At 41.8% G+C, this 18,584-nt stretch overlaps 1 protein-coding gene across 1 annotated transcript; it reads right to left on the bottom strand.

Annotated features, from left to right (window-relative positions):
* Nucleotides 1–15: 15 nt before the first annotated feature.
* LOC109554900 (nuclear RNA export factor 3-like) lies at nt 16–15,205 on the bottom strand. Its single transcript, XM_070784133.1, has 13 exons — nt 15,041–15,205; nt 4,181–4,337; nt 3,807–3,960; nt 3,108–3,191; nt 2,900–3,004; nt 2,707–2,787; nt 2,504–2,602; nt 2,291–2,389; nt 2,072–2,179; nt 1,210–1,925; nt 654–860; nt 228–514; nt 16–121 (listed from the first exon to the last, which is right to left on the bottom strand). The coding sequence occupies exons 1-10, from the start codon at nt 15,072–15,074 to the stop codon at nt 1,689–1,691; spliced, it is 1,158 nt and encodes a 385-aa protein (XP_070640234.1). The 5' UTR covers nt 15,075–15,205; the 3' UTR covers nt 16–121; nt 228–514; nt 654–860; nt 1,210–1,688.
* Nucleotides 15,206–18,584: the final 3,379 nt, after the last annotated feature.

Raw genomic sequence — 18,584 nt, 5'->3', positions numbered from 1 at the left:
CTCACCGTGTGGAAACACATGTCCACCTCAAAGGAGCTGAAGTCATGCTGAGTTTTGGGTAATGCACAGAGGGCATGCACAATGTCATGTTTTGTGTGTTTCATCATCTGGACACGCGGGTCTGTGGGGGAGGGGAAGAAAGCAAAGGTCATGTCTGCCATGCCACGGACCCTATGACTGGCCCCCTTACCACCCTTCCCGGCCCATTCTTCCCACCACACACTCACTGGGGTCCTTGAGTGTCTTCATATTCCTGTTGTCCAAGAAGTACGCACACATGCTGCTTCTAGGAGACACAGAGGAACAGTGGGTGGTGGTCTGGCCAGCATAGGTGTCAGCAGGAGCTGGCCTGCATCTGCTGGGGAACCACATGGCCTGGGGGAGGAGTCTACACTGTGATACTCACAAGCCTGAGTCCCTGGAGTGGAATGGAATGGTCAGGAAGAAGCAGGCCTCGTCATGATAAAAGCCCAGCAGTCCCTGGCGATCTCCATAGTCATGGATCACGTAATAGCTGAGGGAAGAAGTGAGGCGAGTCTCTCTCTGTGGTCTGAAGCTCAAAGAAGACTTGAAAACTCCCATGTGCAGACCTGAGCTTGGGTGGCCTCCCCTGTCCCAGCCCTCCCCTTGTTCAGATTCCCAGGGGTACTTACTGCTGAAGAAATTGCAGGATTTGACTGTTCACCTGATCAGATCCAAAGAAACTTCCCTGGAATTAAAACAGTCCTCAGGACAAGGGCTGACACACCCTCTTGTACCACCTGGAACCCTGCTGGATCCTCTGTGCTCACCTTGTACATTGGTAAGCACTTGGGGGCTTCCACAGCACATTTAGAACCTGAGAGTATCTCCTGGCCATCCTAGGGGAGGGAAGAGGAAGTCAGCAGTGCATTCCCGATGTGGTGCTGGATGGTCAGGGAAAAGGATGGGCCCAGGATGGGCTGGGGGTAGGGAAGAAAGTATCCCTGGAAATGCTGGAGGCAGGACTACATGTTCTGTCATCACCAAGGGTCCCCAAAGCCTGTGGAGAACATGGCTGAAGATCCAGAGCCTTTTCAGGTGCCCACAGAGAATGGTACATCCCCCTCCCCCAGGACATTTAAGGGCCAGGCTAAAAAACGGAACTTGGACAGGTCCTAATGGGTTTCCGAGTAGTTTGAGGGCACTGTCAATGCCAGTCAGAGGCGTCTGATCAAGGAATGCACTTACCAAGCTTAGTATCCTGGGGAACAACTCCAGGAGGGTGCTGCCAAAATCAAGACAAAAGAAAAATGTCAGTGAAACTATGGACACGACCCTCCTCATGGGAGCAAGTCACTTACAGTAATCACAGCACCCTCACCCCCCCAGTATTCTAGCATTCAAGGGCCCTGGTCACCACTCTATGGATGGACCAAGAGGGAGACTGTCCCCTCCACCCCTTCCTTGAACCTCCTCCTCCATTTCCTTTCCTCTGCGTAGCTCCCAGCCAGCCTGTTCTGACTCCCTTCTGCAGTGCCACAGGGACCGGCACTTCAAATCCAGTCTGCAGGCCTTACTCCCCTCCATCCCTTCCTTCCTTCCTCCAGGGCCCAGTGAAGGCTGTAGAGAAAAGAAGATATGGGAGGATGGGAGCCCGGGGCTTTGCTACCTCACTTGGGAGTCCAGCATGCTGTCAAGTCAGGACACACCTCAGGGATGACCAGGTGCTATGGCAGGGAGGTGATTGAGGTGGGACTCAGGAGGTAGGGAGGGGAATAAAGACAGAAAGGGAGTGGAGGGAGGAGGGGAGAGATGAGAGAGACATAGGGGTGTAGAGACAAGGCAGAGGAAGACCTCATGTTGGTTGACTTATCACGGAAGGTGGTGCACACAGCGCTTCTGTCTGCACACATCCCTTCTGGTTCCAGCTGATGACCCTTGTCCATCTCTCCTGCAATCTTCACCTAGTATTATAGGGAACACCCACATGGACCAAATGGCTCTGCACCCACACCCTTCCTTTCCCTACAAATCCACTTTCCTTTGTCTGTCACCACCCATAAGGCCTCCCACATTCCTTTCAAAGGAGGATCTGGGTGCCCCACCTCACCTCAGTGTTGGAGAGATTCAAGTTCTCGGTGTTGGAAGCAATCTCCATAATGGTGGACAGGCCATGCATCAAGTAGGGTTTCTTGTTGCTCAAGTACAAAGATGAAAGCTATGAGGAAAGGGAGTGAGGACCCCAAAGAGAATACCTGAGACATCTGCCTCTTCTACGCAATGTCCCCCTCCCTCACCATTGGACCCAACATTGGGCCTAGGTCCTCACCATGGGCCTGATCCCTGGATAGACGTGCAGGGAAGCAGCCATGCTATTTCTACGGTTCCATGTCATTCCAATATCACATGTTATCAAGTCTCCAGGAAACTATAAGGAGGGAAACACAGGCTGAGAGGGTCCCAGCTGGAACACCTCCAGCACCAAGCCCTCCCCATGATACCATCTCTGAGTGCTGTACTCAGACAGACCCTCTACCCTCACCTGCCCTGCAGTCACTACTGTAGCCATACCAGGGCCAAAGCGGAGCCTCTGGATGTCAAGAGCTTGCTGGCAGGCATCGTATGGTTTGTTCATGGTGAGCTGCAGAGTTAGGGATGGGGTCCAGCGAGCCTGAGTCTGAGGGTGAGTGGGGGGAAGAGGTGGGTCTGGCTATGAGGGCACAGCTTGTGTTGAGTCTGCATTACCTTTATCTGCTCCAACTTTTCAGATGTCAGTGTCTTCTGCACAGACTCGGGTGCATCACAGGGCTCAACAAAGATAGATATCTGTAGAGAACACAAGAAGGGCTGGGTAAGCTCCAGGAAATCTGTGCATGGGATCAAGCAAGACCATGCCGCTCTCCTGCCCTCTTGCCCTTTGTCAGCCCTTGACACACACCTTTTCATTATCCTCATTGAAAATCTTGCTGCTGACATTCTTCAATGCACAGGCAACGTTGGCATTCTCTACAAAGAACTGGGCCTGCATTTTCTCATAGTGAAACTGTAGGGAGAGTGACAGGAGAAGCAGAACATGAGACCAGTGCCATTTCTCTGGGCCCGCAATCTACCCCAGTTTGTCGCATCATCTCCATGTCCTGTCTTACTTCGACTGCAGTAAAGGGGACACTGCACTTCTTCTGAATCAAATTCATCAGCCACTTCTCATCATATTTTGTACCAAAGGGAATCTAGGAATCAGAGAACAAATGGGAAAGAGAATGAATACAATGGAATCCAAGATTAAGGTAAGACCCAACTGTGTCTTGCTTTAGGGCCATTTTTCAGGTTTTAAATAATTACTTAAGATAAGACAATATCTATTACCACTAACTTTGTTATGAGACAAGTATTTTCTATATACACTTTCTTTGCATTCAGATACTCTTCCTGAAAAAAAATTGACTTAATATGTTTCACATATACTTCCTTTTATAAAGTTCCAGGAGATCCACATGAGGTACACCTGGCCTGTCACTCTGACACGGACCCCAGAGACTCAACCTCCTCCCACACCCAGCTCAAGCCAAACTGCGTCATCTGGTATGAAATGCTCCATCCCCATGGCAATAGGCTTCCTCCTTTGCTTTCAGTCAACCTCTCCCATGCTCTTCCTTGCAGTCAGTCTGTTTCCTTCATACTGCTTCTCTGCACCTGCCCTTACATGATCTAAGAAGATACCTCCTAGTAATATCAAGACAGATTACCAACACTACTGCCCCAGAAAAGTTCCCAGCATCTCTACACAAATCCAACACGACTCTGTCATCTTCTACATATTAGGTTCATTTAGCCAGGATACTCACAATAATCTTGAACCAGCTCCCCAAGGTCTCATCCTGTCTATTTGTTTTCATTGTTCCCTCCGGAGGCTTTTGGTCTGTCTGCATGTTAACATGCATTTGGTCTTTTGTCTGAAAACTGCTTCTCCAGTGATGGGATGGAATGGCATAGGGAGCACTGTGGGGAAGTGGAAAGAAAAAAGTGGTCCATATAGGCTTAGAAAGACTTCTCTACATTCTCCCAAATCATACCAGAGTTATAATAAAGACTGCTCAAACATCAACCTGATCCAATCATTTTTTACTCTGGCAAGTTGGAGAGAAGAATGACATATTTAACTGCAAGGTTTTGTTGTTCATTGGTTGGTACATGTCAGCCATGGTGACTGGTCACTTACTATCTTCCTTGGATGACCATATGAGCATCACTTTCTTTTGAATCTCTGTCTTGCTGCTGCTGGGAAGTGACCGGTTCAGACCAACAGGCGTATTGCCTTCGGTAAATACCCGAGCTTCGTGCTCTTCTTTGTAAAGAGTTCACTTTATCAGTGTGCTCTAAAATTGACAACAACATATCAGTGGTCCCAGTATCAGAAGTAGTCCTGAGTAAATATCATGACTAATGAAGAAACATCATTTAAATTTATTTATTTTAATTAGAGACTAATTACTTTACAATATTGTATTGGTTTTGCCATACATCAAATCTAAACACACATGTATCATAGAGCTAAAAAATGGCTGAGAGACCTCACCATGGCTCCACTTTTCATGAAATGAGAGGTAGGGAGCAGTCACAGACAAGAAAACAGGCACCAAGGAAAGGGTCTGGATGTAGAGTGTAGTCTGTGATGTTAGACTGTGTTCTACTTGGTTCAGGTTAGGTGTCCTGGGACAAGTGGCTTTTTATCCCCAAGTCTCATTTCTCTGCTCTGCTCTATGAGTTCAATAAACCCTACCCTGAAGTTCAAGGGTCAAAGGTGATCTGCCTCCCTGAAGGAAGAATTAGAGAAATGAAAGGTAAGTCTTATGAAAAGATCCAAGATGGAACCTGGAGAGATATAATATGGAGAATACCCTCCCCCCAAAAAAGAGGGAATTAAAGGTGATACAATGAGTATACCTAATACATGGTTAATGTGAGCCCCATAGAGAAGGAAAGTGAACAGGGGAGAAGTGGTGTTTGAAGAGAACTTGGCTGAGAAGTTTCCAAATGTACCAAGATATCAACTTAGGATAACAATATTAATAGGAGGACTTCCTTTGTGGTTCAGTGATTAAGAATCCACCTGCCAATGCAGGGGACACCAGGGTCCCTGGTCTGCGAAGATTCCACATGCCTCAGGACAACTTAGGCCCTGTGCCACAGAAACGGAACCTGTGTTTTAGAGCCTATGAGCCAAAACTACTGAAGCACATGTGCCCTAGAACCCGTGCTCTGCAACAAGAGTGCAACAAGAGAAGCCATGGTAATGAGAATCCTGTGCATTGCAACTAGATAGTAGTCCCTGCTCATTGCAACTAGAGAAATCCCTCACCCAGCAACAAGTCCCAGCACAGCCAAAAATAAATAAATCAATCTATTTTTAAAAGACCAACATTAATAGGACAAAAAATGTGCTTTAAGGAAAAACGTCCTTAAAAGAAAAGACATGCATTTCATCATCATGTAACAAAAACTGAGAAAACTTGTGACCTAAAGATCCAAACTAGGGGGGCGGTCCTAAGACGGCAGAGGAATAGGACCGGGAGACCACTTTCTCCCCCACAAATTCATCAAAAGAACATTTAAACGCTGAGTAAATTCCACAAAACAACTTCTGAATGCCTGCAGAGGACATCAGGCACCCAGAAAAGCAGCCCATTGTCTTCGAAAGGAGGCAGGAAAAAATATAAAAGACAAAAAAAGAGACAAAAGAGGTAGGGATGGAGCTCTGTCCCGGGAAGGCAGTCTTAAAAAGAGCGAAGTTTCCAAACACCAGGAAACACTCTCACTGCCGAGTCTGTGCCAAGCCTTGGAAGCACAGAAGGCAACATAACAGGGAGGAAAAATAAATAAATAATTAAAATCCACAGATTATGAGCCCAACGGTAACTCCCCCAGTGGAGAAGCAGCGCAGACGCCTGCACCTGCCACTAGCAAGCGGGTATGGGCAGGGAGGCGCGGGCTGCATGGCTTAGAGTAAGGACCAGGGCCTGAATGCCTTGAGGCCAATCTGAGCAAACTAACTTGGGCTAGCAAACCAGACTGTGGGATAGCTACCACACGAAAAGCCAGCCCTAACCTAAGACACTGCCAGGCCCGTGCACAGAACAAAGGACTGAACAGAGCTAGCCTGCTGCAGACCATCTCCCTCCAGTGACAGGCAGCCAGAGCCAGAAGGGGGCAATCGCAGCCCCAGAGAGACATTATCTACCAAACTACAAGCAGGCTTCTTTGCTAACTAAGACTTCTTGGGGTTCTGGACGGTCAATATCTGCCTGAGAAGGTGCGCTGGTTGTACACCCAGAAAACCGAGTGGCAGGGACGGGGGAGGCGATAAGTCGCAGAGATCGCGCTTGCCAAACACCTCATCACATGAGCTCCTCGGACATGAGAAGGGCACAAAACGCAGGCCCAACCAAGTCTGCGCCTCTGAGGACTACCCGAGTGCCTGAACCTGAGCAGCTTAGACCTGGGAGGTGCAGGCAGCCCAGGGCCAGCCTTGGATGGTTCCTGGCGGAGCAACCTAGAACCTGAGCAGTGTGGGCAAGGGGGCACATGTGCCGTGAGAGGGGGCAGGCGCAGTGTGGCTGAGACACTACGAGAACATGCCAGTGTTATTTGTTTGCAGTGTCACTCCCTCCCCACAGCGCGACTGAACAAGTGAGCCTAAAAGAAAGTGTCCACCACCGCTCCCTTTGTGTCAGGGTGGAAATCAGACACTGAAGAGACCAGCAAACAGAAGAAGCTAAAACAGAGGGAACTGCCTTGGAAGTGACAGGTGCAATAGATTAAAACCCTGTTCTTAGTACTGACTACATGGGAAGGGGCCTATAGATCTTGAGAAATATAAGCCGGACCAAGGGAATAGCCGAAAATGAACTGACCCCAAAGTACCCACAACACCACCAGAGAAAGTCCTAGATATATTTTTACTATTTTTATGATCATTCTTTTTTTTTAATGTTTTTTAATTTTTAAGTCCTCTATTACTCCTTTTTCATTTTTATAACCTACTACTACTTTGCAAACAAAAAGACCCTACTTTTTTAAAGCAAACTTCATATATATATTTTTTAAAATAATTTTTGTGACTTTTTTTTCTTCTTTTCTTTAATATTGTATTTTTGAAAATCCAACCTCTATTCTAGATTTGTAATCTTTGATTTTTGGTATTTGTTATCAATTTTGTACCTTTAAGAACCCAATCTTCAGTACCCATTTTTACTTGGGAGCAAGATTACTGGCTTGACTGCTCTCTCCCTCTCTGGACTCTCCTTTTTCTCCACCAGGTCGCCTCTGTCTCCTCCCTCCCCCTTCTCTTCTCTACCCAACTCTGTGAATCTCTGTGTGTTCCAGACGGTGGAGAACACTTAGGGAACTGATTACTTGCTGGATCTGTCTCTCTCCTTTTGATTCCCCCCTTTTATCCTCCTGGCCACTTCTGTCTCCTTCCCTCCTCTTCTCTGTATAACTCCATGAACATCTCTGAGTGGTCCAGACTGTGGAGCACACATAAGGAAGTGATTACTGGCTAGCTTGCTCTCTCTTCTTTTGATTCCACCTCATCTCATTCGGGTCACCTCTAACTCCCTCCTCCCTCTTCTCTTCTCCATGTAACTCTGTGAATCTCCCTCACTGTGGAGAAACTTTTCATCTTTAACCTAGATGTTTTATCAACAGTGCTGTATAGATGGAGAAGTCTTGAGACTACTGTAAAAATAAGACTGAAAACCAGAAGCAGGAGGCTTAACTCCAAATGCTGAGAACACCAGAGAACTCCTGACTCCAGGGAACATTAATCAACAGGAGCTCATCAAATGCCTCCATACCTACACTGAAACCAAGCACCACCCAAGGGCCAACAAGTTCCAGAGCAAGACATACCATGCAAATTCTCCAGCAACACAGGAACACAGACCTGAGCTTCAATATACAGGCTGCCCAAAGTTACTCCAAAACCACTGACATCTCATAACTCATTACTGGACACTTGACTGCACTCCAGAGAGAAGAAATCCAGCCTCACCCACCAGAACACCGACACAAGCTTCCCTAACCAGGAAACCTTGACAAGCCACCGGTACAACCCCACCCACAGCGAGGAAATTCCACAATAAATAGAACTCCACAAACTGCCAGAATACAGAAAGGCCACCCCAAACTCAGCAATATAAACAAGATGAAGAGACAGAGGAATACCCAGCAGGTAAAGGAACAGGATAAATGCCCACCAAAGCAAACAAAAGAGGAAGAGATAAGGAATCTACCTGATAAAGAATTCCAAATAATGATAGTGAAAATGATCCAAAATCTTGAAAATTTAAAATGGAATCACAGACAAATAGCCTGGAGACAAGGATTGAGAAGATGCAAGAAAGGTTTAACAAGGACCTAGAAGAAATTTAAAAAGTCAGTATATAATGAATAATGCAATAAATGAGATCAAAAACACTATGGAGGCAACAAATAGTATAATGGAAGCAGAAGATAGGATTAGTGAAGTAGAAGATAGAATGGTAGAAATAAACGAATCAGAGAGGAAAAAAGAAAAACGAATTAAAAGAAATGAGGACAATCTCAGACCCCTCCAGGACAATGTTAAATGCCCCAACATTCGAATCATAGGAGTCCCAAAAGAAGACAAAAAGAAAGACCATGAGAAAATACTTGAGGAGATAATAGTTGAAAACTTCCCTAAAATGGGGAAGGAAATAATCGCCCAAGTCCAAGAATCCCAGAGAGTCCCAAACAGGATAAACCCAAGGTGAAACACCCCAAGACACATATTATTCATATTAACAAAAATCAAACACAAAGAACAAATATTAAAAGCAGCAAGGGGAAAAACAACAAATAACACACAAAGGGATTCCCATAAGGATAACAGCTGATCTTTCAATAGAAACTCTTCAGGCCAGGAGGGAATGGCAAGATATACTTAAAGTGATGAAAGAAAATAATCTACAGCCCAGATTACTGTACCCAGCAAGGATCTCATTCAAATATGAAGGAGAAATCAAAAGGTTTACAGACAAGCAAAAGCTGAGAGAATTCAGCACCACCAAACCAGCTCTCCAACATATGCTAAAGGATATTCTCTAGACAGGAAACACAAAAAGAGTGTATAAACTCAAAAAAAAAAAAAAAAAAAAGAGTGTATAAACTCAAACCCAAAACAATAAAGTAAATGGCAACGGGATCATACTTATCAATAATTACCTTAAACGTAAATGGGTTGAATGCCCCACCCAAAAGACAAAGACTGGCTGAATGGATACAAAAACAAGACCCCTATATATGTTGGCTACAAGAGACCCACCTCAAAACAGGGGACACATACAGACTGAAAGTGAAGGGCTGGAAAAAGATATTCCATGCAAATAGAGATCAAAAGAAAGCAGGAGTAGCAATACTCATATGAGATAAAATAGACTTTAAAACAAAGGCTGTGAAAAGAGACAAAGAAGGACACTATATAATGATCAAAGGATTAATTCAAGAAGAAGACATAACAATTATATATATGCGCCCAATATAGGAGCACCACAATATGTAAGACAAATGCTAACAAGTATGAAAGGGGAAATTAACAATAACACAATAATAGTGGGAGACTTTAATACCCCACTCACACCTATGGATAGATCAACTAAACAGAAAATTAACAAAGAAACACAAACTTTAAATGATACAATAGACCAGTTAGACTTAATTGATATCTATAGGACATTTCATCCCAAAACAATGAATTTCACCTTTTTCTCAGGTGCACATGGAACCTTCTCCAGGATAGATCACATCCTGGGTCATAAATCTAGCCTTGGTAAATTCAAAAACATTGAAATCACTCCAAGCATCTTTTCTGACCACAATGCAGTAAGATTAGATCTTAATTACAGGACAAAAACTATTAAAAATTCCACTGTATGGAGGCTGAACAACACGCTGCTGAATAACCAACAAATCACAGACGAAATCAAAAAAGAAATTAAAACATGCATAGAAACGAATGAAAATGAAAACACAACAATCCAAAACCTGTGGGACCCTGTAAAAGCAGTGCTAAGGGGAAAGTTCATAGCATACCTTGAGGCATACCTCAAGAAACAAGAAAAAAATCAAATAAATAACCTAACTCTATCCCTAAGGCAACTAGAAAAGGGAGAAATGAAGAACCACAGGGTTAGTAGAAGGAAAGAGATCTTAAAAATTAGGGCAGAAATAAATGCAAAGGAAACAAAAGAGACCATAGCAAAAATCAACAAAGCCAAAAGTTGGTTCTTTGAAAGGATAAATAAAATTGACAAACCATTAGCCAGAGTCATCAAGAAACAAAGGCAGAATAAAATCAATAAAATTAGAAATGAAAATGGGGAGATCGCAACAGACAACACAGAAATACAAAGGATCATAAGAGACTACTATCAGCAATTATATGCCAATAAAATGGACAACTTGGAAGAAATGGACAAATTCTTAGAAAAGTAAAACTTTCCAAAACTCGACCAGGAAGAAATAGAAAATCTTAACAGACCCATCGCAAGCAAGGAAATTGAAACTATAATCAGAAATCTTCCAGCAAACAAAAGCCCAGGTCCAGATGGTTTCACAGCTGAATTCCACCAAAAATTTAGAGAAGAGCTAACACCTATCCTACTCAAACTTTTCCAGAAAATTGCAGAGGAAGGTAAACTTCCAAACTCATTCTATGAGGCCACCATCACCCTAATACCAAAACCTGACAAAGATGCCACAAAAAGAGAAAACTACAGGCCAATATCACTGATGAACATAGATGCAAAAATCCTTAACAAAATTCTAGTAATCAGAATCCAACAAAACATTAAAAAGATCATACATCATGACCAAGTGGGCTTTATCCCAGGGATGCAAGGATTCTTCAATATCCACAAATCAGTCAATGTAATACACCACATTAACAAATTGAAAAATAAAAGCCATATGATTATCTCAATAGATGCAGAGAAAGCCTTTGACAAAATTCAACATCCATTTATGATAAAAACTCTACAGAAAGCAACAATAGAAGGAACATACCTCAACATAATAAAAGCTATATATGACAAACCCACAGCAAACATTATCCTCAATGGTGAAAAATTGAAAGCACTTCCCCTAAAATCAGGAACAAGACAAGGGTGCCCACTCTCACCACTGCTATTCAACATAGTTTTGGCCACAGCAATCAGAGCAGAAAAAGAAATAAAAGGAATCCAAATTGGAAAAGAAGAAGTAAAACTCTCACTGTTTGCAGATGACATGATCCTCTACATAGAAAACCCTAAAGACTCCACCAGAAAATTACTAGAGCTAATCAATGAATATAGAAAAGTTGCAGGATATAAAATCAACACACAGAAATCCCTTGCATTCCTATACACTAATAATGAGAAAATAGAGAAATTAAGGAAACAATTCCATTCACCATTGCAATGAAAAGAATAAAATACTTAGGAATATATCTACCTAAAGAAACTAAAGACCTAAATACAGAAAATTATAAAGCACTGGTGAAAGAAATCAAAGAGGACACTAATAGATGGATAAATATACCATGTTCATGGATCGGGAGAATCAATATATTGAAAATGAGTATGCTACCCAAAGAAATCTATAGATTCAATGCAATCCCTATCAAGCTACCAACGGTATTTTTCACAGAGCTAGAACAAATAATTTCACAATTTGTATGGAAATACAAAAAACCTTGAATAGCCAAAGCAATCTTGAGAAGGAAGGATGGAACTGGAGGAATCAACCTGCCTGACTTCAAGCTCTACTACAAAGCCACAGTCATCAAGACAGTATGGTACTGGCACAAAGACAGAAATGTAGATCAGTGGAACAAAATAGAAAGCCCAGAGATAAATCCACGCACCTACTGAAACCTTATCTTTGACAAAGGAGGCAAGAATATACAATGGAGAAAAGACAATCTCTTTAACAAATGGTGCTGGGAAAACTGGTCAACCACTTGTAAAAAAATGAAACTACACCACTTTCTAACACCATACACAAAAATAAACTCAAAATGGATTAAAGATCTAAATGTAAGACCAGAAACTATAAAACTCCTAGAGAACATAGGCAAAACACTCTCCGACAAAAATCACAGCAGGATCCTCTATGATCCACCTCCCAGAATACTGGAAATAAAAGCAAAAATAAACAAATGGGACCTAATTAAAATTAAAAGCTTCTGCACAACAAAGGAAACTATAAGCAAGGTGAAAAGACAGCCTTCAGAATGGGAGAAAATAATAGCAAATGAAGCAACTGACAAACAACTAATCTCAAAAATATACAAGCAACTCCTGCAGCTCCATTCCCAAAAAATAAACGACCCAATCAAAAAATGGGCCAAAGAACTAAACAGTCATTTCTCCAAAGAAGACATACAGATGGCTAACAAACACATGAAAAGATGCTCAACATCACTCGTTATCAGAGAAATGCAAATCAGAACCACAATGAGGTACCATTTCATGCCAGTCAGAACGGCTGCTATCCAAAAGTCTACAAGCAATAAATGCTGGAGAGGGTGTGGAGAAAAGGGAACCCTCTTACACTGTTGGTGGGAATGCAAACTAGTTCAGCCACTATGGAGAACAGTGTGGAGATTCCTTAAAAAACTGGAAATAGAACTGCCATATGACCTAGCAATCCAACTGCCGGGCATACACACCAAGGAAACCAGAATTGAAAGAGACACATATACCTCAGTGTTCATCTATAATAGCCAGGACATGGAAGCAACCTAGATGTCCATCAGCAGATAAATGGATAAAAAAGCTGTGGTACGTATACACAATGGAGTATTACTTAGCCATTAAAAAGAATACATTTGAATCGGTTCTAATGAGCTGGATGAAACTGGAGCCTATTAAACAGAGTGAAGTAAGCCAGAAAGAAAAACACCAATTCAGTATACTAACTCATATACATGGAATTTAGAAAGATGGTAATGATAACCCTGTATGCGAGAGAACAAAAGAGACAGAAGTATAGAACAGTTTTTTACACTCTGTGGGAGAGGAAGAGGGTGGGATGATTTGGGAGAATGGCTTTGAAACATGTATAATACCATATAGGAAACGAATCACCAGGCCAGGTTTGATACAGGATACAGGATGCTTGGGGCTGGTGCACTGGGATGAACCAGAGGGATGGTATGGGAGGGAGGTGGGAGGGGGGTTCAGGATGGGGAACACATGTACACCTGTGGCAGATTCATGTTGATGTACAGCAAAACCAATATAATATTGTAAAGTAATTAGCCTCCAATTAAAATAAATAAATTTAAATTTAAAAAATTTAAAAACTGCAAAAGTTGTGAAACATCTAATATATAAAATTTTGTATATGTATAAAAAAAAGATCCAAACTAAAGAAATATTATAGGCTTTTCTTTGGGCAGAAGAAATATCACCCTAGGTGGAGCCACACAGATACAGGAAAAAAAAGACGAATGACATTTGTGAATATGGAGGAAAATTTAAATGAGTATTGACTATATAACACAATGATAATAATTTCCTTCGGGGATTTAAATATAGAGAGAATGAAAATGCATGACAATGAATGTGGAAGGAGTTTATGGAATCAAAGTGTCTCAAAGCCCCATAACTGAACAGTTTTAGGGAACTAATTAACTAATATTAGACTGTGAAAAGGCAAAAATGTACATTGTAATCTGAAGGGTGAACACTACAAGAACAGCAAAAGAATGTTTACCTAGATAACCATGCAAAGTAATGATTTGACAGTTAAAAAATATTCACCATATCAAAGGAAAAGAAAGGAAAAGGAACTTAGAAGAGGCAACAATAAATACACAATAATATGATATACATAAATCATATTATATCTATTTTTATTTTAGAAGATTCAGGCGAAATACTCCAAATAGAAAGACAGATTGTATCAGACTGGACAAGAAACCTTTCCTCAAATACTCCTGAAAAGAGACATATGCAAAATTTAATCATCAGGAAAATTAGAAAATAAAAAAATTGCAAAATGTACACCTTTTTACATTAACCTCAGAAAACTGGTATAACCATATCAGTAAAAGAAAAGGTACACTTTAAAAGGGAAATTCCTTTATGATAACAGGTTCAGAGCAATAAGAAGATAGTAATAAAAATAGAAGGACTGGGGGCAGGAGGAGAAGGGGACGGCAGTGGATGAGATGGCTGGATGGCATCACTGACTCGATGGACGTGAGTCTGAGTGAACTCCGGGAGTTGGTGATAGACAGGGAGGCCTGGCTTGCTGCGATTCATGGGGTCGCGAAGAGTCGGACATGACTGAGCGACTGAACTGAACTCAACTTAACTAAAGCCAGCATACAAAGCAAAAACTCACAGAAATAATGGACAAATCCACAGTCACAGTGTGAAATTTTAACACATCTCACTGAGTGACACATAAAATGACAGACAAAAATCTCAGCTAGAGGGAGAGGATTTTAAAATCTGACTTACATTTATTTAATTGACGTAGAACAATGCACATGACTACTCATCAAACATTCCAGAATATATCACATGCCCAGCAATAAAGCCTCAAGAAGGTTCGAAGGGCTAATACAATTTACCCTAACTGTTAATGTAATATCCAGTAGTAACGGTCGGGTTTCTGCCCCTCCCCCACCTCTAGTATAAATCCAAAGAATAGTAGTTTATATAATCCTACCCTCCACCTAGGTGACCCTCGCCACTCTCCAAACCCTAGACCTGAGAAGATAACATGATTCATGCCTTTTCCTTAGCCAGGGAAAAATTCAAGTCACCAACGGCCATTTTCATCAGAGGGGAGGTTAACCACGTGGAATCGAGATGGGTGTGTCAAAGCCCACTTGGCCCATCTCCTCAAGAGACCGGAAAATAGTCAGTGTGGGCTCTCTCCCCGCTTTCCCTGAAGGACAGTCAACTGGTTGGGGGTCCTGTGCTTTGGGGTGGGTGAGGGAACCCAGAACCCTTCCTGCTTTGGGGGGCTCTGAAGAGAAGGTCTCACGCAGACCACTCACCCATAGGGTGGCCTGAAGGCAGAGATCTGTCCATCACTGTCCTCACAGGCTGCCCTGGAAGAGAATCTGTGGGTCTGGAGCTGGAAGCTTGTAGAATATCAAGGAAAACTGCTGAGGTAGGAAGAGTGCAAGCCCCAAACACCTTCCTCACAGCCACACAAACAAGATGGCGTCCTAACAGGAAGTCCTTTCCCCAAGGTCATAGAGGAGGAGAGTCTTGGGGGCCAGAGGAAACTTAACTTCCTGTAATTACTGCCCTCTGAGTTTGCTACCAGCATAACATCCAAGGAACTCTTCCCGACAGTACCACTCCTGCAGAGGAGGCCAGCTAGAATCAGGAGGCTTAGGGATCTTGATACATATAGCTACAAACACAGAGAACTCTCTGTGCCAGACTCTGCATCAGCTACATTACACTGTGTTCCTTCATTCTGCAGACCCAGAGAACTGGAGGGGCAGCAGTAGGAAACGCACTGTCCTTGCTACATAACATCTGTTCTTTCATGTATTCCTCACAAGGGGACATTGATACCAGAATCATCAACTTTCCAAGGTTGCTGAGGCTTATTGAGGTGCTGCACTTGTTCAGGGTCATTCAGATGCTACTGGGAGAAACAGGCCGGAATTGAGCTCCATGGACTGGAAGATGCCTTCTTGAAGCATAGCTTTACTAAATACTTGGTGCAATATAGGGCTTTTTCTGAAGTTTATGCAAGTGTAGTGAAGTGAATTGAAGTCGCTCAGTCGTGTCCGACTCCTCCGTCCATGGGATTTTCCAGGCAAGAGTGCTGGAGTGGCTTGCCATTTCCTTCTCCAGGGGATCTTCCCGACCCAGGAAACGAACCCGGGTCTCCCGCATTGCCAGGCAGACGCTTTACCGTCTGAGCCACCACCTGACTATTCTAAAAATAATCAGGTGGCTAGAATTAACTCTAATCCATTCCAAAGAGATCATACCAAAACAACAAAAATCCTTGAAAATAAAAAGGAAATACCAAACAGAGCTTGGTGGGTCACTGCAATGACAGTAGAAAAAAAAAAAAAAAAAATTAGTCTTTCTTTTAAAAAAAAAATAGCCAATGTAGGCAGATATCCCCTAGTGCAGGGGTCCCCAGCTCCTGTTGGGATCTGGGTTGCACAGCAGAGGGTGAGCCTAGGGGGAGTGAGCAAGGGAAGCTTCATCTGCTGCTCCCCACAGCTCTCCATTGCTCACTTTACTCTCTGAAACACTGCCTCCGTTAGAGCCAGAACTGTAGATATGAAAGTCTCAAATCAGAGGGTTTCTAAAGAAGAAAGGAAGGAAAAGCCTGGGCTCTAGTTCATGAGCTAGAATTTTCTGGAATGTTTAATATCTTCCTCTCCAGTTCTCTGTGCCCTGAAAGAAGTACAACGCCTGAGAGAGATGAAGAAAATCTACACCTGAGTGTGTGAACATCTGAGGTGAGGGAAATGTAAGACACAAATGCATACGAATACACGGATACATTGTCAAGTCAAAAGTTGAAAAAGTTGACTTTTTATTAAACAACCACATGTGAACATTTTTATAACATGTAAATATATTGGACGTTTTTGTCAATTAGTTGTTGTTTTCAAGTATTCCTCTTAACAAATTAGCCTAATCAGAAATTCTCAAACATTGAAAATGTATATCTGGAAAATAAAATTATTCTCAACCTTCCATCTACACGATCACCTTATCATGACCCACACGTACCCAAGGTATCCAATGTAAAACAATTAGTGCACATTTTCCAGATGTGTTTCTCTTATGGTAATGCATATACCTATCTTAAAGGATTTGTGTAGGTATGTAGTTCTAGATATAATATTGTTTATAATTTTCCATTACAGGGACTTCTCTGATGGTCCAGTGGTTAAGATTTTGCACCCCAATCCAGGGGCACTGGCTTGATCCCAGGTTGGGGAACTAAGATCACACATGCCACAAGGCACAAAAATAAATAAACAAAATAAAAATTTAAGTTACATAAGCAAATGTATGCAAATTAATTTTTAATTTAATATGACATCTTCAGAATTTCATTTCTTCAGTTCATGGTTTGGCATATTTCCAGATGTTTACTGAAAAGCATTTTGTTTTTTAGATGAATTGAATTATTTGTGGGGTTTTTTTTTTGTCTTTTCTCTATTGATTATCAGAAATCCTGTTTGCTCTTGCACATGAACACAAAAGCTGTAATACTGTTTGAAATGTTGTCTCCAAACTTTTCAATCTTTTACATTTTTTTTCTTTTGACAGTAAAGAAATTCCTTTAATTTTCGTGGTTTTTTTTTTTTTTTAAAGAAAAATAAAGGGCTTCCCAGATGGCACAAGTGGTAAAGAACCTTCCTGTTAATGCAGGAGACACAAGAGACACGGGTTCGACCCTTGGGTCAGAAAGCTCCCTTGGAGAAGGGCATGGCAACCCACTCCACTGTTCTTGCATGGAGAATCCCATGGACAGAGAAGATGGGCAGGCTGTAGTCCATAGGGTTGCAAAGAATCAGATGCAACTGAAGCAATTTAGCATGCATGACTGAAAAAGTGAGTAATGCATAGGGTTGCACTGAGTACTAGTCCACTGGGCATTCTAGATCCAAAGACTTGAGGGCCTCATGACAAAATGGAAAAGAGCTTTAGCCCAAAATCTACATTGATTAATAATGGGGAAAATATTTGCATCTGTGTTTGCTTATACAAGATACCATGTAAAGTGCATCTGGCCTAATATAACTCCATAAATGACCATTTCCTTCCCTCCATGGAGTCTAATTTCCTCTGCTTCAACCTGAGCCTCACACAAATCCTTCAGGACACTTCAATTCCTGGGACCCTATATCCAGGGAGTGGATTTCACCTATCTTCAAGACCAAGACATGGGGGAGAAGGTTGTTTGAGGACCCTATCAACATGGCATTGACACCAGGACAACCAAAACTAGATCTGAGAGGCAAGAAAAGCTTAGAACTCTGTTACAAAATTAATTAGAGCAATTGAAGTGAAGTTATAAAAAGCCCATGTCTCTCCCAAACAAAAATGTCACATACAAAATAAATCAAATTATTGGCAAAATATTAGGAACATATTTTAGAGCACATGTTTTATACTATATGATATAAATAAATCTGATCAGTAAAGAGGGTCATTTAAAGTCTCTTAAAAACTTGAATGAGAACTATGATTCACAAACATATAAAGATCAAACAAATACAAAAACAGTTATATACGGAAGTATATATGAATGTACATATACTTACATATGTATATTTACATAAACGTACATATATACATCAACATACATACATACATACAGAACATAGTATATATACTTACTGTGAACAAAATTTGGAAGAACAGATATGCTCATATAAATTTACTTATTTAATATTGTACACAGAGAAATATATCTGGGGAACAAAGTAAATTACCAAGAATATATTTCTTGTTATGGAAAAAGATTAATAAAACATAAAAATTACTTTATCTATTGTATACACATCCCTGCATTTCATTAGTTTTGAAAAGAAAGATAATAATTTG

The sequence above is a fragment of the Bos indicus genome, chromosome X (assembly GCF_029378745.1).
Source record: "Bos indicus isolate NIAB-ARS_2022 breed Sahiwal x Tharparkar chromosome X, NIAB-ARS_B.indTharparkar_mat_pri_1.0, whole genome shotgun sequence".
Taxonomy (NCBI): Eukaryota; Metazoa; Chordata; class Mammalia; order Artiodactyla; family Bovidae; genus Bos; species Bos indicus.
This window is presented reverse-complemented; position numbering and strand designations above follow the sequence as displayed.

Coding starts and splice junctions, on each gene's coding strand:
- LOC109554900 (XM_070784133.1), bottom strand. CDS start 15,074: ATGGACAGATCTCTGCCTTCAGGCCACCCTATGG. Junction 2,603..2,706: donor AAAAGTTGGAGCAGATAAAG/GTAATGCAGACT, acceptor CTAACTCTGCAG/CTCACCATGAACAAACCATA. Junction 2,180..2,290: donor ATCCAGGGATCAGGCCCATG/GTGAGGACCTAG, acceptor CTTTCCTCATAG/CTTTCATCTTTGTACTTGAG.